This window comes from Pagrus major, chromosome 9 (assembly GCF_040436345.1).
Source record: "Pagrus major chromosome 9, Pma_NU_1.0".
Classification (NCBI taxonomy): Eukaryota; Metazoa; Chordata; class Actinopteri; order Spariformes; family Sparidae; genus Pagrus; species Pagrus major.
Window position 1 is genome coordinate 6,495,951 of NC_133223.1, and position 25,080 is coordinate 6,521,030.

Genomic DNA, 25,080 nt, shown 5'->3' on the forward strand with positions numbered 1-25,080 from the left:
TCTCTTGTCCTTAAAAACATTATGATTGTGAATTCAAGATTCAAGAAAATGTATTGTCTATCTCATAATGACAGAAATAACCTTTGGTTAGGGCTCAAACAGCATGAAAAAACATTCACACCCATGAGACTCATAAAATCACACAACAGCTAAAAGCATGTGTGCAAAGCTACATTAAAAGAGTAGTGTCTGTTTTGCATTGTTTAAAATGCATATTGCAGTGGGAATGAAAGAGTTCTTGTAAGTTGTCTTTTGGGCCAGAAGTACCCTGAAACGGCTGCATGAAGGGAGTAGCTGGAACGAGTGGTGATGGGGGTGTGAAGGGTCCTCAGTGTTGCAAACTGCTTTTCTTTCTACTGCACGACTGTAAAGTTCTGAAAGTTGGATTTGAATGGTGCTGGTGATCTTAGCTGCATGTTTGATGAGGACTGATTCAACTTTTCAGCCTCCTCAGGAGAAACATGCGCTGTTGGGCCTTTTTGTAGACCCCGTCTGCATGTTGTGTGAAGCACAGGTGGTGGTCGATCCCAGTGCCCACGTACCTAAAGATATCGACCTGTTCCACCACCTGCCCCGTAGCACAGCTCCTTGGTTTCAGAGATGTTTGATTAATGAATGAATGAATGCAAATTTATTTTAGACATGTGAAAACAAAACAAAACTTTAAATTAATTCGACAAATAAGCATAATAAAATGAAAAGCATGTTACAAACTATATTCCATTAACAAGCATTGAAATGCCCGAAAAGGAGTAGGAAGAAGTATACACTTATTTAATAAAAAAAAAATAAAAACCTCCTCCACAACTAATCATGAACAATTTACTTCCATTCCTGAACCTGTATACCTTTGTACGCTCTCATCTAACTATATACAATTTGATATACTATATGTACAATTAATAAATAACACACCCATATATGCATATATACATAAATGCTGAACACACATACATATACATACATACACACATACACACCTACGTACATACATACACTCATACTTACAAACAAATATACATACATATCCTATAATATAATATAAATTATATCATTCCACAATTTCACACCACCGATTGAAATGCACTTACTTTTTGTAGTCGTGCGAACAGCTAGCATCTTGAAATTCAAATTCAAAAGTCAAGGTGCCTTGCCACTGTGTCCAGGAGGATTAGGCTGGCGTCCTCAACTCCCCGTTTCTCCTTGTGGGGGAACTGTACCGCGTTCCAAACTCTTGCCCAGCACGGTGCTAAGCTTCTCAGCGACCACCCGCTCCATAAACTTGCAGAGGATGGAGGTGAGTGCCACAGGTCTAAAATCGGTCATGGCTTTGGCATGAGGCTTTTTGGGAACAGGGATGATGGTTGCCTCCTTCCATGCCCTGGGGACAAAGCTGGATGCCAGGAACTGCTGGAAAAGCTGAGCTACCACATGGCCCAGCTGGGCCGCACACTCCCTCAGCACAAGGCCCTTGAGCCCATCCGGTCCAAAGGCTTTCCTTGGATGTAGCTTAGAGAGGATGGAGACGACCTTCTGCCCCTCCACACTGATTGGAGCAGCGGCGTAGCTGGTGTTGGTTGGGGTCCAATCCTCTGTAGTGTCAGTGCTGTTGAACCTGGCATAGAAGGTGTTGAGTTGCTCTGTGAAGGAGGCAGGGTCTGGGCACTATATCTCAGCTGGTCTCTGTGCTCTGCCCATCATGGTGTTGAGACTCCGCCATGCCTCCCTCGCATTTCCCCTGGTGAACCTCTCCTCCATCTTATTTTTTAGCGGGACTTGGCCAGCTTGGTCTTATGTTTCAACTCCTTCACTCTTTTTTTGTCGCCCTGTATAAATGCCATTTTTTTAATGCTGAGACAGTGTTTCAGCTTTCTGGTGACCCAGGGCTTCTTGTTAGGATAGAGTCTGACCTGCTTTGTTGGTATGACATTGTTTATTCCAGACCTGGATGGTTTTTGAATTGAACTTATTTGTTTTTAACTTTTGTCTGTATTTTGGCAGCAGTAGTATTACTTTATGATCTGAGAACCTAAGGGGAGGGCGGTGTTTGGATACATATGCGCCAGGTATATTTCCAAAGCATAGGTCCAGCGTTCTGTCCAGTCACGTTGGGGTTGTGACATACTGCTCCAGCTGTGGGAGCAGCGTGGTTATGTCACAGCTGTTGAAATCCCTGATCAGCTGCTCTGGAGACAGCATTGTTGTAGCTGTCAGTAATGCATTCAGCTGCCAGTGCATTGTCAGGGCCAGGGACATAGGCAAGAATCACAGTCAGCTGCATTAACTCGCGAGGTAGATAATGAGGACAGAACGACACAGTCATAATTTCATAATGCCTTGAGTAGACGGTCTCACAAACCGTGTAGTTGGTTGCCCATCTGTCATTCAAGACCATTGATTGATCAAAGCGTCTGAGTGTAAATCCAGGTAAGCTCACTGTAATGTGTTCAGACAGCGACGTTTCAGTGAAACAAAACATACTTGTGTTACAGTAGTCAGAGTCGAATTTGATCAGTGCAGTTTGACAGAGTAAAAGCTAGTAATGGGAGCTTACTTCCTCGTCTCCGCAGCCTGTTTCTTATTCCTCCTCTTGATCCCCTTTTCCTCCGAAGACGTTTCCTTAGCAAACACTCGGGGATTAGATCCAGGAATGGCAATGGTGGTATTTTGCCGGAAGTTTGTTGTAGCTCCAAAAAATCAGCCCAGATTTAGGTGAGCCCACCAAGCACACAACCAATCCGATGGTACTCCAGCACGCCCAGGTAGCAAAACACATAACAAATTCCATGTCGCATGTCTGAACACATATTGACACACTGCCCTTAAAACTTTGATTATGTGCAAAAAAACATGAAAAAACACAGATACAAAACAACAAAAGACAAGAAAAGCCTCAAACCGCTTGTCACTCAAAGAAAGGAGCGCCCTGCTGCCAGCCAGTTAATAATTTTATGTTTGTCGGTCTAAAATGTGCACCGATGCCCACTGTACTGCTCTAATGTTAGTTAGCTAGCCTTAGCGGTGTTAATGTTAGCTAGCATTAGCACTGTTAGCATTATCAACGTTTGCAGTAGCTTTCGTTTTCAACGTTGGCGACGTAGCATTACTAACGTAACTTGATATCATTAACGAGGTTAGCTACAACAAACTGGCAACCACTTGAGGGGGCAGATGATTGGAATAACAGCAGAATGCCAAATTATTACATAAACAATTTAGCTATTGAGTAAACTTGTCTGTCTTCTAACCCAACAATGATTCAGCTTATGGTAATAGTCTCTAAAGTTTCTCTGTTTGCTTTAATAAAGGCTCGCCATCAGGCTACAAACAGGAAGGTGTGTCATAGAATAACAAGAAAAACTAGGTAATTATGAGCAGTGATTACTAACATGACTGGACAGGAACCAAACTGCTGTGTGTATCCCTTGAAATCTAAAAGAAGGAAACCTGACTGATACCATAAAAAACACAGATGACTCATACCAGCACTTGGTAACCAGCCGTCAGCCTGTTAGGACCAGCTGACTCTGACTCATCAGAGCTTCACAACATGTGGCTGCCATATGCAGGGACAAACAGAGAGACGGAGGGCCAAAAACAAACCCAAGCAAGAAAGTGTTGCGAAGTACAGAACAACCATCATTGTAGATGTATTTTAGTCTATACATAGGTTAACTGACGGGAATTGCTGAACTTGCATGATGTATGCATGTAAGATGAGGTGATGAAGGGATGTAACTTATATCACATAAGTTATTAGTATGAGGGAAAAATATCTAAGATGTGGCCAGAATTCTGGTCATCTTAAAACGTTCAAAAACATTTTTTTTTTGTGATTATTTGTGAAGGACGTCTATGTGTAGTGTTGCAGAAATGTCTACTTAAGTCAGCATGGTAACCAGCTGGAAGATGTTTGCCAGCGTTGAGTAAGAAACGTAGTCTAATAAGTCTACAAAACAAACTCACAAAACAAGAGGAGGAAATATTTTTACACCTAAAAAAGATGAGCTAATCATTAAACACACTTCATACAATCTCACACAAAATTAACTCCCTAAAAAAGTCTTAAGTTAGTCTTTTCACAGTCACCTCTTGTTTGGTTGAAATAAATCCTCAAAGATGTGAAAGTATTCATTTTGGTCCAGGTAGACTCCAGTCAGCTAATAGGGCCACTTAGCTCCTCGGCTAACTGTGCAACTTTCTAACGGCAGCTAGTCAGTACAGCCAAAGAGTATAGTGAGCAGCAGTTAGCGGTTACACTGCCCACTGTAGTTTTGGATCTACCTTCAAATTCTGTCCGTTTCTTACAAATAACACCTTTAACACAAACCACAATCTTTTCCTCAACGTAATTACCAAGTAGTTTTGCCTGAACCTAACCAAACCAGCCGTCATTGTGTAAGCTTGAGGCAAACACAAAGAACACAACCACTGAAGCCAACAAATCACAGGCGGAGTAGGGCGAGTCTTGTGAGAACTGTGGTTGGACCCATAATAACGCTGGTATGGAGTGTCGGATAGATGCACATTAAAAAAGGTATTTATAGAGTACATGAAAAGCTGGATTTTAATGGAGTGACAACAGGCAACATGTGAAACATGTCAAATCTGCTGGCATCAAATCCAAAGCAAGAAATTCTCATTGATCACCTCACTCTCACTCAACAAAGGTGTGACTTTATGAGCACCATCTGATCCAAATTTATTAGCACCCAGTTAAAATTTTATTTCAATATGTCAGTTCCTCGTTGTTGTTCTCCAAAACAATATAAGGATTATTTCAGTAGATCAGTATGTTTGTGGGTGACAAAAAGTAATTGCCATGTTTTAAAATATACCATTAAACTCCTGCTGAGCAATATACTTACAATCCTGGTAAATAGCTAGTTGCTAGAAATACTTCAGTCAGATTTAAATAACTTTTTTTTTCTTGAAAATGTATCTATCCACTCCAGTAGATGTTATGAACCAAAAGGTATATTCTGCCTATTTAGATTCCGACTTTTTAGCATGTTTTCATTAAAATCATGATATCATTTACACTTGTTTACACGTTTAATTCCTGTTTGATTGTAATTGAACAGCAATATTAAATAGTCTTCAGATTTTAGCTTAGCTTAATTTGAATACACTTGTCATTTACTGTTGTTCACCGATATGACGTATTTGAAGATACCCCAAGAAATGACATCGCAATAGGAAAAAATACCATTCAGGCACTGGTGGATCATTTCTATTGTAGAGTTAAAAAATAACTGATATTTTTTTTATTGTTATTGGCATAGTTTTTCACTTGGCTAGAGCTGGGATTGGTGAAGAAACCAGCAAGAGGAAAAGTATCCAACCCAAAAAAATCCTGCTTCCTCCCTTCAGAGTCACTCCTCCAATACATATGAACTGACTGCAATGACTGTCACCTAGCTCTCGCTAGCCAGCTGGAAGATGTGTTAGTGGCTAGTTTGCCTCGTTTAACAAGCTCTCTTAGCTTTTTTGTTTAATAAAAACATAAACAACGGTATTAAATGCAAAATCTTAAGCAAAACAGCCAACATGAATGACCTCAGTCCAAAAAGGCTACCTGGTGCAACAGTTACTCCTTACTGCTGTAGGTGTGTGCTGTCTGCTAACAATAGCCGCTTAAGGAGGCTGTTTCTGCCACCCCAGCTCTGGTCTTTGGCTCAGGGGGTGTGTGCATTGTGCTAATCAGTTAGCTACTGAACAACAGGCTTGATTTATCGATTGCTGTCAGGATGTCAAGAGATTTGCTACAAATATAACAAAAAATGTTTTCTGGAATAACTTACTAACTCGAACTTTAAGAGTAAAAACAAACATTGAGAAAATTACTTTGTGGTTTTATAATTCATGCATGAAAGGGTTAATTTTCCAGAAAAGGGTCAGCCCGATGCTGTTTAACACAACAATAAATGGATCCTTCGGCAAAGGAAGCTGAGGAGTTTTACTACGTCCTGCTCCTCTTCCTCCAGAGGCTAAAAAAACCCAGATTGATGAACAGTCTGACTCTGATTAAAGAGACGACCATGTGCGTGTACGTGTGTTGATTAAACGATCCTCCTGCTGTGTAATTATAAATGAGCGTCCTCATAATCAACACCAGCCTGTTCATCTGAACAAACATGTCATCGTATTAAAACAGGTGTAAGAGTGTGTCGTAAAGAGCCTGTGCTGTTTGATTTGGCGAATCATAAACAGAGTTACTGTGACTACAACTGCAATAAATAGGGCTTCATCTTCGCGCACACACACACACACACACACACACACATCTGGCGTCTGGACTCGTTGCTGCATTATTCAGGAACCTTTTACTATGATTTATTCACAGTGTGACTGGAGCTCACTCACTCAGCCCAGCTGTGTGTTTGTGTGTGTGTGTCTGTGTGTGTGTGTGTGTGTGTGTGTGTGTGTGTGTGTGTGTGTGAGAGAGAGAGAGAGAAAGTGGAGAGAGAGGGAGAGTGGAAGTCAAGGTGCATGAGGCAAAGGGAGGAAACAGTAATGAAGAGTGCAATATAGAAAAAAAGAGAAATAAAGAAAGATGAGTGAGATCACACAGAACTCATCACAACCAATGATAAAAAGGATTGTGACACTGCAGCAGTTCGACTTTTTGGCGAATATGCTTATTGCTTTCTGGACAGAGTCAGATGAGAAGATCGATGTCAGTCTCATGTTTGTACAGTTTGTACAGTTAGCCATGCATCTAGTGGTGCTATTAGCTCTCTGATTCTGTCCAGACTTGGAGCTCAGAATCATTACTTTTCAGTTGGAGCAGGTCTAGGCCATACTCTCCTCTAATGCCTGATAAGAAAAATACTGGACCTCAAATTCAAAAGGGTTGCTGTCACACATACACATGTCATAGAAACTCTTCCCATGAACTGGAGAATCTGTATTTTAGTACTTGACCTAAAACTTCACTTGGTTATGACATGGATTTGTTTCACAACTGGAGTAATATGCATATATAAGATAATTACTGGAAATTGTATGTTTGCGTTAGTGCGGGACAAGGAAATGATTGAAAAGATTCACAGTCTGTGTCTTACTCATACTCTGCTATAAAGGAAACAGACAATATAAAATGTCGAGGTAACAGCATCAGATGACACATGATGTAGAGCACAAGATTTCCTACATCTTTGATGTTTAAATTATGTGTGGAGTGTAAAATTGTGGGATTTTAGACAGCACTCAGAGGAAGGTTCAGGAATCTTTCCTGCTCCTCTCCACTCCAGCGATGATGTCACCTACTCTAGCTCATGCAATAAACACCCATTATAGAATCTGAAACGGACCAAAAATTTCCCCAAGCGTTAACTGTGATGGCTCAAAAATGATTCAAGCTATCAAAATGTGCCTTTACAGCAGTAAAGCAGTCCCAAGTCTTGTGACCCAACGAAACTTTGAGTCACTTTTCTATGTTGAGGTATGGTGAGGCAACAAGGCCCCAAAGCAGGGTGGGTTTGAGCTCATTTCACAGTGATCTCCCGTTCATTTCTATGCACATTTTGATAAATGTTTTGCGTATGTTGGCAAAATGCTGCAGGACTAGTTCCACGGCAAAAAACTACGGAAGAATCTATAATAATAAGTATGACGAATATTATATAGTGAGCCGATTTACTTTGTACATCAGGCAAACTAAGCTAGATACCGGTGCAGGCTGACAAGGAATGTATTTGGTGTATGCCCGACCACTGTGTTACACTGGGAACACCAACAACCGCGGTAAGCCTAGTGTCCACACGGCCGCCGTATTGGAGATTCTCTCTTTGTGATCTTGTTAATATTTCTTATCCAAACTTCACACCTGAACAATGCACTTTCTCGGGTCCCCAGCAAACGACTGTTTGCATTTGTATAGAAATGTAATTTATTTGCCGATGGCACGTGTCACTAGAAGTAGACTTTTGAACTGTTTTACTTGTCCTGTTGCCACAGTCAACATGATGAGGAATGTGGCTAACAATGAATCCGTTGATAATTCACAACACAGTACATTGTCCTTCTTGTCACATTATGTAATGAAGTAGCTGAGAACTATTTTCAGCTCTTCCTATCATCAGCCACCATCACTGTAAGTACTGCATTTGCAAGTTGTAACTATAACTATACTATAAATTGAAAACTTTGGCAGTAATTAAAGAGTTGATCAGCAAAAACAAGAAACATTATGGTCCTGGGATAAACAAAACTAAATGTGTGTGTTTGTGTGTGATTTCATGTGTATATGTGTGTGTGTTACCTTGGAAATGTCCTGACCGTCGATGCGGATGCTGCCCCTCTGAGGGTCGTAGAATCTGAACAGCAGACGCAGGATGGAGCTTTTCCCTGACCCAGACGGACCGACCTACACACACACACGCACACACACATGCACACATTTTAAAAAATTCCTTTAGTGTTTATGACACATGGCAGTCTGTCATAGTGCTATTAAAATGGTTGTGTCATACAAATAACAAAAAACAACATTATTGCCTTTGAGCAAATGAAACCAAACTAACTCTAGCTGGATGGACACCAGTGGTGGATAGTAACTAAGCTCATCTCCTCAGCAGCTGTACTTAAACCCTATTTTGAGGTATTTGCACCTACTTGAATATACAGCATTTTCTGCTACTTTATACTTCTACTCCACTATAGTTCAGAGGGAAATATTATACTTTTTACTCCACTGGATTAATGTACTACCTTAAAGATCAGATTGATAACATTTTTTTGTAGAGAAATTATTTAAATTAAAAAAAAAAACAAAAAACGAAGTATCTCTTTTCCTTAAAACATTATTATGATTGTGGATTTACAATTTTACAATGTTTGTTGGGTCCAGAATGATTGTTTATGTCTGTCTAAGAATTGTGACAGTTGTTTCAAGCTTCTACGACAACATAGGTATCACGTGGTATTTGGTCAGTGAGCAACAGTCTTATAGTTGCCGGTCTGAGGAAAAAAATCGAATGGCTGAGTACTCTTGCCCTAACGTTAGCTAGAGCAATATTAGCTAAAATTTGCTAGCTAACATTAGCAATGGGGAGACGGAATGTCACATTTAGTGGCTGATCAATAACACCTTTAAGTTACAGTTACACTGCAGGTTCAGAATGACACTTCTACAACCACCAAGTGACAGTACGTGTCATTGGTGACCTATTAAATGAGACAGTAGAGGGATAAATGTAGTAAACAGCAGGTTACGTACCAAAGCCACTGTCTGTCCCGCCTCCACTGTAAAGGTCACATCCCTGAGGACCTCAGTGCTGCGCGCACACACACACACACACACACACACACACACACACACACACACACACACACACACACGGTAACAATAAGGATCACAATTAATTTAATAATTTAGTAATTAACTTAATCCCTGTTCATGTCAGGGCTTCTTTAATTCTGGCAGGTACCCTGAACGTTTGCCTGTTTGAGTCCATCAGCGGTTGGACAATGTAGTTCACTTCACTGAGGCTCACTGGCTAATTAATGTGTTTATTCTCACAATGCTGTCAATATAACATAAATGCCAATGCACACAGGAGGCCAACCAAGACGTTCAGTCTTTAAAAGTCAATATGGTAACCAGCTGTGCACCTTCAGAATACAGATGAAGCTTGTCTTTCAAAATAAAAGCCTCAGTACTAATTCAAATTTCAAATCAATATACATTGCACACATCCGTGTGACTGAACATGCTGGGATCACACTTCTATTCATATTGTTCATACATATTTTGAGTATTGGCTTCTTGGTAAGTTTTACATACTCTCATATTAATTTACAACAGCCTGTCCTCCAACCTAAAGCCCTCAGCATGTCATTTGTCATTGCCTTACAAAATGACTCAGCATTTGGCACAACAACACTGATTATCCACTGTCCTTCACAAGGCATCTGATCTTCATAAAATTATTCATTCACTGATTTACCACCTTTGTGTTTTAATGTTGCCTCGATTTACTCAGGTAAAACTTTTAGATCAGAGTTAGAAAACACCGTGGTCGTTAATAAAACAAACATATGGAGACATACTGCTGTGTCATCCAGTGAAAAGCACAATAGAGCCCTTTTCAGAAAAACAGAAACAAACTCATTGTGAGTGTTTCCTGGGGACAGCAGTCTCTGTTTTTGGACAGTTTGTATGTAAAGCTGAGTCAAGTCAGAACAAAATTAAAGAAAGGTGGATTTAAACCAGTAACAGATTTGTTGTTGGCTACACACCCAGGCACGTAGCTGAAACAGACTCTGTCAAACTCCACCTGACCTGCTGTGAGCTGCAAGTTATGTGCATCCTCAGCATCCTGCACCTGTGAGGAGGAGGAGGAGGGGGAGGAGGAGGAGGAGGAAACCAGGAGAAGAGAGGCAGGGAACACAGAAGGAGAGATTGAATTTGAATTTTGAATTGGGTTTATTTGAACGGGACAGTTGGGCTTTTACATGTAAGACATAAAACAGTTTTCAATGGTCAGTTTCATAAAATCACAATACAATCAAGTATAATACCACACTACATCAACACACATCACAATACATCAACAAACATATAACCTACATCAAGGTACAGTAAGCTAAACATGGGTACCTTTGAGCCAGCACTTACCTTTGTTGTAAAATATTTGATATCTGAAATTAGTTTGATTTCAGTTGGTAATATGTTCCAGAGTTGACAGCCTTTTATGGAGAGAGCTGATTGTCCAAATTTAGATCTACAATGTGATATTTTACACTCACCATTCACCATGCTCCTGGTTACTCTGTTACTGTCTTGTCTTTGTGAAGAGGCTCTGGGACTGGACTATTGATTCATTTGAGAATTAATCTGAGAGAACAGAAATGTGTAAAGCTCTCAAAGCTAATAAGATTTGTTTTTTTTTAGTATCTGACAATGTTGCCACCGGACAGGCTTTTTATCCATTATTTTCAGGGCCTGATTATATAAAGATATAATGTGTCAGATTGTGGATGGTGATGCTTGAGCCCATACTATCATGCAATAGGAAAGATGAGAAAAAAAAATCATAGAGTGCCTAAACAACTGAGCTGCCTGAGTAGGTATGTAGTGTCTGATTCATTTAAAACAATTAAGGTTTTTTTCACTTTTTCTGAGATCTTCTTAACGTGTTTATCAATTTTAAGTCGTGAATCGAAGATTATTCCTAAACACTTAAAATGAATCACTTTAAAACTTCTGTATTTCTTCATTTCTTCCCTGGATTTTTTAAAACTTTGTTTTTTTTCAAGTTCAGTACAAGATGATTGTGTTGCAGCCACTGATGGACATCATCAAGGTTTGCCATTAGATGAGAATTAGTTTTTAATTTCTTGTCCACAATATAGAGATACCAGAAAAATATCAAATCAGTCTCAACTCAAGATCCACCTACTCATTTACTTCGGTGCTTTCAGACGTATCACATGTTCTTCACCAGCAGATGGAGTTTAACTGAATCCAAGGCCGACATAGAATCATTGAGCTGACAATAACATCAGCGTGGACGAAAGGTTATAAAGGAATAATGTCAACTTTCAACTTCTGCATTTGTATGACTCCATCTGTGGTTGAAGTTCTGGTGACGTGGTCAAAAGGTCTGGAACAGGCAAGTGGGAGGGCCATGTTGTTTCCAAGGTCAAGAATGACTCATGAATCACTGTTTTATTCAATTAAAAAGGGGGAGAAAACTAAAAGAGGAGAGAAAGGAAGAAGAGAAGAGAGGTTAAAAAGAGAAGAATCCCATCATTCTGTCATTATTTCCCCCCTCCATCCTTCCTTCTCACCTCTCCTCCCTTCCTTAAATTCTCATCCCTCGATGCTCTAACTGATATCGTCATTTAATCATTAACATTTACAAAATACTTCCATGAAAGTTTGATCTTAATTTGATGACATATCACCATCAGCACCATTACAGTCCCTTCTCACTTTCTGACCTCCTCCTCACCCTCCTCCTCCCCCTGACTCCCCTCGCCTGCAGCTTCCCAAGCCAAAGAAAAGGGCCGCTGTGTTTTTAAGGTGCTCTAATGCTTTTGTCTACATTCATGTGGCTGTTTACCATATCAAGGGCCTGTGAATGTAGGAGTCTTTAGTGAGGCAGCCGGAGGACGCCTTTTCCCACCGAAACACACACAAAAAGACAGACGTACACACACAGACGTACACGCAGACTCTGTGTTTTAGTATGTGCATGCGCACAAATACACACAAGCACACAAAGTCACACACAAACACTTGTTGACCTCCTAATCCGCTGACCTCTGACTGTGTGAGCCTCTCTGTCTCCAAGCAGGAGTGACGCTGATCAGAAATTAACGTTAGTTTCAATTATCTGCTTATCTGGAATCAATATATTTCACTTTTATTATTATAACAATTTATTTATTTTATTATACACACACCTCTCTATATATTTCATGTCTGTTGATGCTACTCTCTTATTAATTCTATTTTTATGCCTTACTTTCTGCTTAGAGTGTGCTTTTGGTTGTATTGTTTCTGATTACGTTTTATGCTGATTTTAAAAAACATGACAATAATGTTTAACATTCTAGAACTAACTCATTTTTAACACATTATTGTCAAAAAGACATTTTGGCTTTTGGACATTAAACACATATCTCACAGGAGAGCACAGATGAACATTAACAACAATAATCTATAGTAAAACACATAGAGCAGTGGAAAAATAAAAAATATATATAATTAAGAATATGAATTCAGTCAAAGAGGGATCATTTTCTACCACCCTGAATAAAAAGAGATGCTGGGAAGATGTTACAATATCAGTCAGTATTTATCAGTATGCGTATTTTCATCCAGAAGAGCTGGATTCAAAATGAGCCCAGGTCCTGACTTCTGTCCTGATGTGAGCAGGGCAACTAAAAAGAAAATGTTTCTATCGGGAAAAACTAAATTATTACTGCCTTCCAGTTGTATGCTCCCTGCAACAGTCAAGCTGCAGTTTACATCTACGTATGTCTTTTCAGACTCATGTAAGTGTGTCTTTACTCAGAGACTATTTCTACAGAGGAGTGCAGAGGACTGATCAGGAGCTTCATCACATGGTGCAGCGACAATCAACTGATCAATATCAGCAAAACCAGTGAGCCTGTGGTGGATTAATAATGTATGTCTGTTAGTGTCTAAGTTCATTGAGAGAAACAAAAAACAGTAAAATTCCTTGTATGTGTTCACATGTTTCTGCAGAACATTATGATGTCACAGTGAAGATGACCTTCAACCTTCCTGATATCAAATGTCAACACGTCATCACTTTATCTTGTTAAGACACTTATGTGAGGTTTTGTCATAATTAGTGTATGACTTCTTAAGTTACAGCGAAAATGTGTTTTGAATATACATGGTCTAGTATGAATTTAACTATGAAAAAAAACAACTCTTGGTAATTGTGACTCACCTCTTTCTGCTCTGTCAACAGTGCCAGCATGTTCTCCATATCAACAAATGCACCCTGAATCAGCCTGCAGAGACATGTTACACAGTCAGTATTAGTAGATGCAGTAACAGTGGCAGCGTTAGTAGAACTAGAAGAAGAAGTAGTGGAACTGGCTCGACTATCGAGGAAGTGGTAATAGGAGCAGTAGTTAGTAATAACAGTCACATCAATACAGAGACAAACTGTTCCAAGGTCTTTCTTCCTGTGTTGATAGGTAGGTAAGGTGTAGTATTGTTGTAAACAAGTAGATGAAAAAAAAAAAAGAAAGAAAAAAAAAAGAATTACTAGAATCAGTTTTTAAAAGCGTCATGTGTCATCAAATATTGTGATAGACAGACAGACAGACACCGAGTGGTCATGGATTTTTGTTTTCATCTGATAACAGGGATCAGTGGCCTGCTGCACTGTACACCAGTCTCACCTGTAGTAGGTACCAAACCAGTTGAGAGGAGTGTACAGCTGGATGATGTAGGTTCCAAACAGAACGTAGTCTCCAACCTGAGGGAAAAAGAAACACATAGATACTACTGACGCAACATCCAGACAACATACTGATCCTACAGTAACAACAAGCTGAAAACACAAAATGGACACATTATCCATTATCCACAATATAAGATATAAGTCATTAAATAGCCTTGAAAGTTTGTTATAACGAGTTCATCTGGAACAACTCAAAAAGAAAGAGGTTATTATTCAGAATCAGATATTTACATTTACATGAAACCATGTCTGAGTCACTTAAGCCTGATCTGAGGGTCTGAGTTACTGAGGCCATGTCTCGTCATTGATACGACGTTCTTGCTTTATTGCCAGAGATTATGTTCAAGTTGCACATCCAGATCACTCTCAAGTCCAAGTCATTGTGGTGGAGCAAACGACAGAGTCACAGAGGTCTTGTTGAAGTGGCCGAGGTTGTGCCTAAGCCAATCACAGTCATCACAGTCAAGTCAGAGTGACCGAGGTCATGTCTGAGTCATTGTGGTCCCGTCTGAGTCACTAAGGTCACGTCCCAATGAAATCTAGGTCAGTTCACTTTACAAGGTGTTACCATCACCCTGGTTTTGTCGCCTGCCTGCATGTAATCTGACATATGATCTTGATTTATTCAATGAGATTAAGATCCTAATACTGATAAAGATTCTTATACTTTGGGGAAACACACATGATCACACTATTTTTCCTATATGGAGGAGACTTTTTGACATGTCTTTACACTGATACCTGGAATTGTCCCTCAGAGACCAGGTAGGCACAGAGCAGAGATCCAGCCAGCAGTCCTGATCCGATGATGATGTTCTGGGTCTGATTGAGCAGAGCCAGGGATGCTGAGCTCTTCCACTCACAGTGCTACACACACACACACACACACACACACAAAAACCAAAATATATCCAATTGACCTAAGATTTGAAGATTGATTTATATTTTTCAGGTGCAGCATGTTTGGTTGAGCAGGGTACTTTATGTCTGCCATGTGACAAGCAGCAGCTCAACACCAACACAATCTTACTTGATATTTCAGAATAGCTTCCTCAAAGCAGCGGACTTCATAATCCTCAGCACTGTAATATTTGACCTGTGAAAACACATCAAGTCCAGAGAGAGAATACTGAACCATCTTGAAAAAGCTTCTAAACATTCCATCATGACCTGCTACTGAAATATCGATAAACATTTCCCACTATCTTCAAACAATCTGAAATTTTCGGAAACAAATGTGCAAATGTGGCATTCCCTAGTACAGGAGACCACACATGGACACCGCTGGATGTAATGTAAAACAGCCGTAAAACATACAGGAGATGTGTGGTGTTATCTACCGTCTCAAAGTTGAGCAGTGAGTCCACGGCTCTGGACTTGGCCTTGTTGTCTTGATTGTTCATCTCTCTCCTGTATTTAGTCCTCCACTCTGTGATCAGGATGGTACAGGCTGCAGATATAAGGTACAGTCTGGTTAATATCAGTTTGGAGCTGCGTTTGGATTCTGAATTTCATTTCGACACTGGTCAAGACCAGTGACTGCTGGCATGTCACTGTATTGAATATCTTTTTTTTGTACATTCTGTACTTAAAGCAACATTGTGTATAATAAAAATATTGTGTGATTTGGTGCCCCCCACAGTTCCTCAGTGCAACACCACACCAGGTGTGTAACAGTTTGTCAGACGTAATGTAGGTGCCAACTACAAACAAAACTCATTGCATCATAACAATGTTATGTGTTGAAAATGTATATGTTGAAGTCAATGTGTATGTAACGCTGCGATCCTACCCTCTCACTGAAGTACATAGTGCAGAAACAAGACACAGAGACACATCAACATTAAGGGTTGACCGATATTGTTTGTGCAGGGACAATACCCTGATACCAATTATTAGTAATCAAAGTAATTAAATATATTAAAATGAGAAGTTAAAATGAAATTCTTAAAATTTAGATTTACCAGGGATGAACTGTAGTAAGTACAATTTACTCAGGAGTGTACTTTACTTAAGTATTTCTTAAGTGTTCATTGGTATTTGTTTGCTCATAAAACACACAAAGTACATTTCCCACACATAGAACTAAACTCTACAATGCCTTTTGATGACTTCATTGAGATATTGAAATATCTCAATGAGGTAAAGGAATCTCTGTGACACTAGGGAATGTGGATATCAGATGAATTAGAAGAAGGTTTGGATGTTCCACATTTTAGCATAAGTGTGTCATGTATTGTGGGACTTGTACTGGTCTGGTCTTGGTCTCAGTTTGTGTTCGAGACGCAGAGAAGGAGTGCCATTTGCAAATTGCTAGTCAAACAGCAGATCAGACTACAATAATAAATACATACACTGGCATGCACCTGCCTCTGTCACGTCACACAGTATTGTTGGGTCAGGGTTTAGGAATGTGAGATTTAATTAATAATTTTTAAATATTCAAAAATGTATTGGATAAAAGCATTACATAAATACAGCTGTTTATCTTCTGTCATCTCCAGAACACAATTGAACTTATACCATTGAAATCAAACGATTAATCTGGTAATAATGATCTCAATTTAAAATTAAATTTGACTCACTGAGGTAGAGGACCATGCAGGTGAAAACAATGAGTCCAAACCAGACACTGAAGTAGGACACAAAGTAGATGATGGCAATGATGATGTCACAGATGGTGGGAAGGATACTGAACAGGATGTAGCTGAAGACAAAAACAGTCTCAAGTTATTGCTCATGGTGTCTATCATGACTTCACTAAACCAAAGAAGACTTGTAATGTTTTGGTAAGTGAACCGAGGTCATGTGAGGTTGAAAGTCGCCACCCGTCTGCCTCCTACCTCAGCAGGTTGTTGATGGAGGAAGTGCCTCTGTCGATGCTCCTCAGCACGTCTCCGGTGCGTCTGTCCAGGTGCCAGCGCAGAGACAAACCATGCAGGTGGGAAAACAAACACACCTGAGGGGTGGAGGGAGAGGGACAGAGAGAGACCCTCAACTATGTGACGATACATACAGCCTGCAGCCATTAAACACAGAGACCATGTCCATTGCCAGCTACATTTTTATTTAGTTTTTCTGTGCCAGATGACTGCGCAATAATATAATGATAACTCAATTTAAAGAAATTACTGTTACTTTTACGAGCCTCAAGCAAATCATGGAATCAAAAGGATATCACAAGATATGCTAGGGCTAGCTGAGCCCAGGTGTGAATGGTTGTTAAGCTGTCTGGGGAGGAAACTCAGTACAGCATTGTAGGTGGGTGATAAGTAATGTCTTAGGCCACCTCCTCTGTCCAAAGACGGTTGTTCCAGTTTGACATAGATGGATTCTTTTACTCCTCTTTCAAACCATCTGTCTTCTCTGGAATAATTTCGCTCCTTCAGATGTAGGTGGACAGCAGAGTCTTGACCTGAGGAGTTGGCCCTCCTGTGTTGTGCCATTTGTTTATGGAGAGGTTGTTTTGTCTCCCCAATGAACAAATCTGTGCATTCCTGGCTGCATTGAACAGCATAAACTACATTACTCTGTTTATGTCTGGGTGTTTGTCCTTAGGTTGGACAAGTTTCTGCCTCAGTGTGTTGGTAGGTTTAAAGTGAACTGGGACATGATGTTTATTAAAGATCCTCCTGAGTTTCCTGCGACATAGGGAATGACGATGTTGTTACATTCTCTCGTCTCCTCCTCTCTGTCTGCTCTGGATCTTTTAGAGGTCTTGACAAAGGTCCAGTTTGGGTAGCCACAGTTTTAAAGTGCTCCTCTGATGTGCTTCTGTTCCTTCTCCTTCCCCTCTGTCTTTGTGGGCCTAGTCTCAGCCCGATGGTTTAGGGTTCTGATGACCCCAGCTGGTGCTCCAGTGCACGATGAGAGTCAAACAGTAAGTACTGATCGGTGTGTGTAGGTTTTCTGTACACCTCAATGTTGAGGCTTCTGTCTTCTTCAGTGTGTTCTGCACAGTCCAAGAAGGGCAGACTGTCTCCTCTGACATCTTCCTGTGTGAACTTGATGTTATTGTCCACAGCATTTATATGTTCTGTGAAGGCTTCCACTTCCCTTGCTCTGATTTTGACCCAGGTGTTGTCCACACAGGAACTGCCCCTAGCCACTGGTTCAGGTATGTGGACGATCAAGATCAAGCAGGAAGATGTCAGAGGAGACTGAAAAAAAGAAGATTCCTTCTAACTTGGATTTTATTTTTGTACATTTGGTGGTTGTTTTGGGTTATGGTAATATTGCTTTGATCTCAGAACATCACAGCATTGCTAAAAAGTTCAATGGGGCAATAAACATGAGCAGATGATCATACGGGTCAAATTCAAAGTCACTCTCTCTCTGTGTGTGTGTGTGTGTGCGTGCGTGCGTGCGCGCGCGCGTGTGTGTGTGTGTGTGTGCGTGTGTGTGTGTTGTAATCCAGGTTTCTCTCTTCTTTGTTTTAGTAGTCGGGCTAGTTGAGTGTGTATTTGATCTACGAGCTACTATAGGGCCCTGACCTCACTCCAAGTTTTTCTTCTGCTCAATGTAAGTATATTGATGGATATATAATATTACATGTCTGTTTTCATTATCAACAGGCTAAAGGCATTATAGCTGACTAGCTGTTACCAATATTGTGGATTTGTTTCTGCAAATATTGCAGTAACTCGATGTAGCTGGATGTGATAAAGTACCATTAAGAAAATCTCGCTTGGCTTGTTTACAATCTGTCTGGTCATATACAGAATCAAGTTTCTTGCTCTGTTCATGAAGTTTCCATCATTCTCAGATTTAAGAAATTACTTTGGTGAATACAGTGTTATTTTACAGATAGAAAACTCAAAAACGAAATCCAAGTTGCTATAAACCGGAATTATTCTTAACTAGAGACCATCTTGTGATGGAATAACCCCAGCTGAGATATCTGTTAACGCTCTGACCCATGACTAGAGGAGATCAGGGGCACTTGTAACACATTTTGGTTTTGATGTCATTACTCAAAAGTTACTCAACCAGTCTGCACTGTGTGTTGGTGTTGTTTTCTGTAACATGTATGTGTGGTCGCCATGTGAGATCAGCAAACTATTACAAAAATTACACATTGTTGTGATGCCATACTGTAGAGTGTCCCATACAAAGGCAAACCAGAACAGTAGGAAATACAACAAGTCAGCAAAATACAAAGATTCAGGAAACATGCAGAAGAAGAAGTAAAAGCAGGTGAAGTCTGAGTTGTACCTGAACACCTCTGCTGGTGAACTGCTGAACTTTGATCCACATGAACTGACGGAGGTTGCTGATGAAACCAGAGGTACCTACAAGAAACAAAGAGAGGTGTAGCTCATATTCTCTGACATGACTTTTACTTTGTACTCATTTATGTGAACACACACTTGCGCACCTGCACCCCCTCCTTGTAGGAACTTGAGCAGTGTGTAGATGCAGACAGTGGCGATCAGGGAAGTCCAGCCACCTCCTGCAGAGAGCTCATTCACTTTACACACACACACACACACACGCACACGCATGCACACACACACACAAACACGCACATGCATGCACACACAAGAAAATTATAAAATTAATAGAATGAGCTCCACATTTATCAGCTGCAACATTAAAGTGATGAACATGAATGCATCAATAATTATAAATCATTAAGAAGGTCTACATTATTCTGCCACTGTGCATGATGAGTACTCTCACTTGAAGCTAATTTTGATGTTGGTATTTTTGATTATTTTTCTGAAGTACAATTATTATTATCATTTTATTGTAACATCGTTTTTCTGTGCTTACATGTGTTACTGCCACCCTCCCTTAAGTAAAAGATCTGAGTAGTTCTCCCACCACTGACACATAAACACAATCATGAACACATTCACACACTTCCCTTTCTGCCACACACACACACATACACACACACACACACACACACACACACACACACACACACACACACACACACACACACACACACACACATTCTCATTCTCATTCTCATTCTCATTCACATTCATTACCCTTTTTGTACAAGTGCTGGGAATCAGGATGAAATGAAAAAACAGACAGATGAGGGGAGGAGGAGGAGAGGAAGAAGAAAAACTGAGGATCCAGACGGAGAGATAGACATGGTGAGAAAAGAAGGGAGAAAACGAGATAAAAGGATGGAGAGAAATAAATGAATAAAGAAATGTGTGCCTTCTTTAACTTTCTAGTGTGTGTTTTCAGTGGGGGGTATTTTCAACTCTTTGGCATCGGGTCCTGAAGTTGGAGGGTGGGAGGCTGGGTCGGACCCAGAGACAAAACGTCCGTTGTACCGGTGTGTTAACTCCACGAAAAAGGCCGCTAATGCCGGCTAAGCATGACTGGCAGGAGGGGTGACCTCCCAGAAAACCCTCCGCACACACACACATACACACCAACAACAACCCCCCCTCTGATGCCCCTTCCACGCCTTCCTCATCACACAAAGCAGCGCTCGGCTTCATTCTCGCAGCACTGGCTTATACTTTCATGTTGCTCCAAAAGCCAAATGGCCAGTTTTCTAAAGGGTGAAGTCGCTGAAGACAAACTGAATCCTGACTTCCTCTGAAGTGGAGACTTCTGGGCTGTTGCCTTGTGGTGGATGCAGTCCTGTGTACAAAACAGGGTACAAAAGACCTTGGCAAATGATGACACCCCCTGAAAAATGACGGTTGTTTCCTCCTTCAAACCAGTCCCAAGATCTCATTCCACCGTAGCTGAGCTGTTTTATAAGAAATGACTAAACCAGCCCAACTGTTTCATGTTCAACAGTTCATGTTGGTCACCGTGATTACCCGATCCATTTAGCATCTTTATGAAGCGATTGGTCAAAACGAGGCTTATTTACTTTGAGTGAATTGTTATGTGTTTGGTTAACGTTTTAACATTAACGTTTAATTGGCATTAAATGAAAGGTCATAGTTATCCACTCAGTTTTAATGTCTTGTGTTTAGATTTTACTAAAATGTTCACGATTTCACACTTTTTTTAAACTAAAGTCAGTTTGGTGGTAAAATCAACATTTCCTTGGAATCTTAATAAAGTTGGCAAATCAAAAGTTGGTTCCAGACCTGTGAATCGTGAATGAATGAACTAAATAAATTCACAATTCAGTGTAAATATCAGGACAAACAAAAGTAGCCTATAATTGCATCCTACATAATTTGTGTGTGAAATAATTCTCCCTAGCACCAGGGGGCGGTCATGAATCTAAAGGGAAATCTGTAACAGTAGTCTAGATTTGTCATTCAAAAAGGGAAACTAGAAGACTCAGGACTGCGGACATAAAAAAAACATTGTTATGATAAAGCTGCGCTGTCGATTCAACACGCTCAGTAGGCTGAAGAGCTGCTGACAAGGGCCGACTAGTACAAAGGTGCGGGACACACCGCAACAACTAGGGCAAGACGCTCACCGACGGCCGCCGTTGATGTCTGACTTTGGGCCTGGTGTGTCAGGACCATTAGAGGAGCACTGTCGTTAGTCAAAGTCTTCTATTCAGGCCAGCAGGGTGCATGGTAAGTGTGGTAAATAAGGCTGCAGGAAGGTTATAAGGACGGTTAGTTGCTGGAGGAACCTCTTCAAACATAAGGTGAGCAGATTTCTGAAATAAAAACTGTGGACATTTCCAGTTCAGTATATCATTAAAATATTCAATGTTGTTATCTATGAAATGAATTCTGGTTTCATGTCTTGTGAACTATGGTGCAGGTTTACTTTAAGTATGAAAAGGAAATGTATTGATGTTGCAGTAAATTGGTCCTTGTCAGTGTTTTCCTATACTATCAATAATATGTTTATGGATTAATATTACTTCTTCCTCTCCACTCTGTCTGACTTGAGAAAGTATTTGTGGTGACGTGGATACATTTCTGGTGAGTTTTTCAAATAAAATAGTTTTTTCATGAAATAGTGCAAGAAGTAGTTAGCAGAAGAATGGATGAGAGTGATGGTTAACACTGCTGTAGCGAGCAGCCCCCCCTGCCAAAACAAGCACAACATGACTGAGACGTTAACCACAGGCTCTGCTACCCGGTCTATTTTGCCACGTAAAGTATTATTTCACTTTGCGGTCTGTTTTTATTGCAGAGTTAAAAACGAGGATATTTCCATGGACAGCTCCAGCCAGGGACAGAACACCAAAAACAGGGACATCTGGTCACCCTATCAGACCAGCCTGTTGATTAAAGTCCAGTAGCATGTGTCATGTATCAAAGTTGGGCTAATTTTCAACTTGTACAATGTAGGACAACATATATCTGTTTGAAGACCTGCACGTCTGCTGCCTGCTGAATACCCTGTGCAGTCCACTTCAGATACTACTAGTCGATCAGAACACACCTCATTTTACATCATCCACTACTCTCTTTTCTAATGTCTTTATTGGACCAGTATCATCTGTAGATGCTTCATTTTTGGATAGCTTCTGTGTCTGTTGTTTCTAATATGAGATACTGAATTAGTTTGTCTATGAAGTTTTGTACTGACCAAGTGAGTCATTATACAAGCTGTCTGCTTATACAACAATCTAGGTAACTGCTACCTTTCTGTTGGGCTTTACTTTTACTCTAATGGACTTATGTACAGCAGGATCCAAAACTTTGAGACGCATTTTGCATTTATTTAAAATGCATTATAATTTTTCATTACAAATGATGATATCAATTTGAGTGAAAAGTGAATTTAAGAATATCTTAGTATTTGGTTTGTCCCCGTTTTGCTTTAATGAGAGCATGCACTGAGCTGCATGGACTCCACAAGTTTGTGTAAAACCTGCTGACTCATGTTATCCCAGCATGCTCTGACAGTGTGATGTCACAGAAAGCTGTGCTGTGCCTCCATTAATGTTCAGTGGTAGAGTCAGAACTCGTTGGTCTTCTTCGGTCATCAAGTAGTTCTTGCAGGGCTCTTGTGACATCAGAAGAAGCTTTGTGGAGCACTGTTAAATCATACTGGGATAACATGCGTCATCAGGTTATGAACTTGTGGAGTCCATGCTAGCTGGAGTGCATGCTGCCATTAAAGCAAAAGCGTGAAATACAAAGATATTTTGGAATTCGTGGACATTTTTCAAAGATTTTCACAAAGATTATTACCATGTGACAACTTGACAACCCTGAGGGGACAAACACACTAGGAAGACACTTCATACTTGTAGGAAACAAGACACAATAATTTGTGGACATGAGGAAATGAGTTCGACTAGACTTCCAAACACTTGAGCACACCGCCATCTACAGTTTGGACAGTCAAATGCAGCCAGTGGGCCTGTCAGCTGTTTCAGTTTGAGGTCTGTTTTCTTAATCTATTAGGATTTCTACTTTACACAGAAAACAACGAGGGCAATACACAGTCAGGTCTCAATAAGGAAATGCATTTATGGTTTAAAGACCACTGAGAAATCATATTTTGATTAGAAAAATATACCTACCTATATAGTAGAATTGACATTAGCATTAATATTAACATGCAGTAGGTTTATTCATTCTTTTGTTTATGTCTGGCTCACATTTCTTCCTATACCTGGCGTGCATTCAAGTTTATTAGTTATTAGTTTGAACACATTTAGTGAAGTATGAAAGATCAGGACCCCTTTTTTCTTCTCAGCAGTTTCTCTGTTTTCAGGTGCTTACCAATGTTCTTGGAGTAAACAGGCACCAGGACATTGACCAGTCGCTCTGTTGCCAGCAGACCAACGCAGAGCAGCACGAGTACCTGCAGCGCTGGAGTGCCTTTGGGCCAGACATACGGCAGCAACAGCCTCGCCTTCCTACCAAAGCCTTGCCAGACAGACGGCCAGGAGGGGGAGGAGGGAGGGGAGGGATGTTGGACCTGGAGGGGGAGAGAGAGGAGGTCGGACAATCAGTGTAGTGATGATGATGTCAGACATCACACACAGAATCCTTCACCCCACAGATCTGATTTTAAACAGACAGTATGTAATCTCTGCCACCGGAGCCCTCTCCGTCAAAAATAAAACAAAAGATATAAGTAGCGTGGGATCATGGGAGTTGTTGTTAACCAACCATTGCTGATGAAAATCTATTGAAGTGACTCTGGCAGAAATGTTCACAGACAAGGTAATGTTTCAAAGTTTTCACCTCACAGTATTTAGTCACATTCGTCCTCCTCCTCACTCTTTGACACATCGTCTGTTTCCTTGGAAATTGTTGCGACAGGTGAACAAAAGAAACGCACCTTTACTTTGAGTAAACTTGTGGATTTCTCTGGTTTGAACGTTGTTGGAAACATTTGGGATAATGTAAGTACACAACTCAACGACATATATATCAAAGGTCTGTTTTTAGACATTTTAATGTAGAAATGTTACATATTATATCTTTTAAAAAAGTGTGGTAACATTGCCAGATTTGATTAACACTCATATTGTTATCTGTGTATTTGTACAAATGTCTTTTGTTTTTTCTTTATGTAAATATGTATGGGACTTGGATGATGTTATGGGCCAAGAAATGTGTTCAGACTAAACCAGGAATTATATTTAGCCTTCAAAATATACCAATACCAATTAATCCTAATGTATCCAAGCCATTACAATACTGTTCCCTGTGGCCAGCGAGCAGAAAACAACCATTGCACTGATAGATGAAGAGACCTGCAGTCGAAGTCAACAACTTCTCTGAATTAGATGTCCATGTCCTCTCAACTCAATCACATAGTGGCTTCTTCTGATGGGATGTCTTTGTCAGCGCCTCATATTGAATCTTAAAAATATACACTACTAAGTTAGCATTGCACTCCTATAAGATCGTCAGACTGACAACAGTTTATCACACAGCTCCATCTGGTGCCACAAAAGGTGTTATGCAACTATATATTTTTCTGCACATATGGAGTTGTCTGTCCAAACTGACAGTGTGCCTTCTGATTTTTTCAGAAGAGACTAATATTGGAGAACATTAAAGGCTTCCGTGTCACCGAGAAGTTTGTTTTTTTGTGTAAAAATACACAAAAGTGAACCTAAGAGTCTGTTGTGTGTCTGAAATGTAAAGTAAACTTACAGAAGAAGAATTAGAAGAAATCCCATGAATGAACTCACCTCCACATTGACAGCCTCTCTTTTTCCTTCTCTTCCACTCTTTATAGTGACCTCTGCCAT

The 25,080-nt window shown here is 40.2% G+C and overlaps 1 protein-coding gene across 1 annotated transcript in view; it reads right to left on the reverse strand.

Annotated features, from left to right (window-relative positions):
• abcb6b (ATP binding cassette subfamily B member 6 (LAN blood group) b) overlaps positions 1-25,080 on the reverse strand; it is a 49,059-nt gene extending 23,979 nt beyond the window's left edge. Inside the window, exons 1-14 of the mRNA XM_073473950.1 lie at positions 25,021-25,080; positions 23,594-23,792; positions 19,336-19,428; positions 19,173-19,249; positions 16,802-16,917; positions 16,544-16,665; positions 15,299-15,408; positions 14,989-15,054; positions 14,700-14,825; positions 13,897-13,973; positions 13,437-13,500; positions 10,246-10,331; positions 9,224-9,281; positions 8,267-8,371 (exon numbers count right to left, since the gene is read on the reverse strand). Of these exons, the coding sequence (XP_073330051.1) occupies positions 8,267-8,371; positions 9,224-9,281; positions 10,246-10,331; positions 13,437-13,500; positions 13,897-13,973; positions 14,700-14,825; positions 14,989-15,054; positions 15,299-15,408; positions 16,544-16,665; positions 16,802-16,917; positions 19,173-19,249; positions 19,336-19,428; positions 23,594-23,792; positions 25,021-25,080 (1,359 nt within the window). The remainder of the gene's footprint in view (positions 1-8,266; positions 8,372-9,223; positions 9,282-10,245; positions 10,332-13,436; positions 13,501-13,896; positions 13,974-14,699; positions 14,826-14,988; positions 15,055-15,298; positions 15,409-16,543; positions 16,666-16,801; positions 16,918-19,172; positions 19,250-19,335; positions 19,429-23,593; positions 23,793-25,020) is intronic.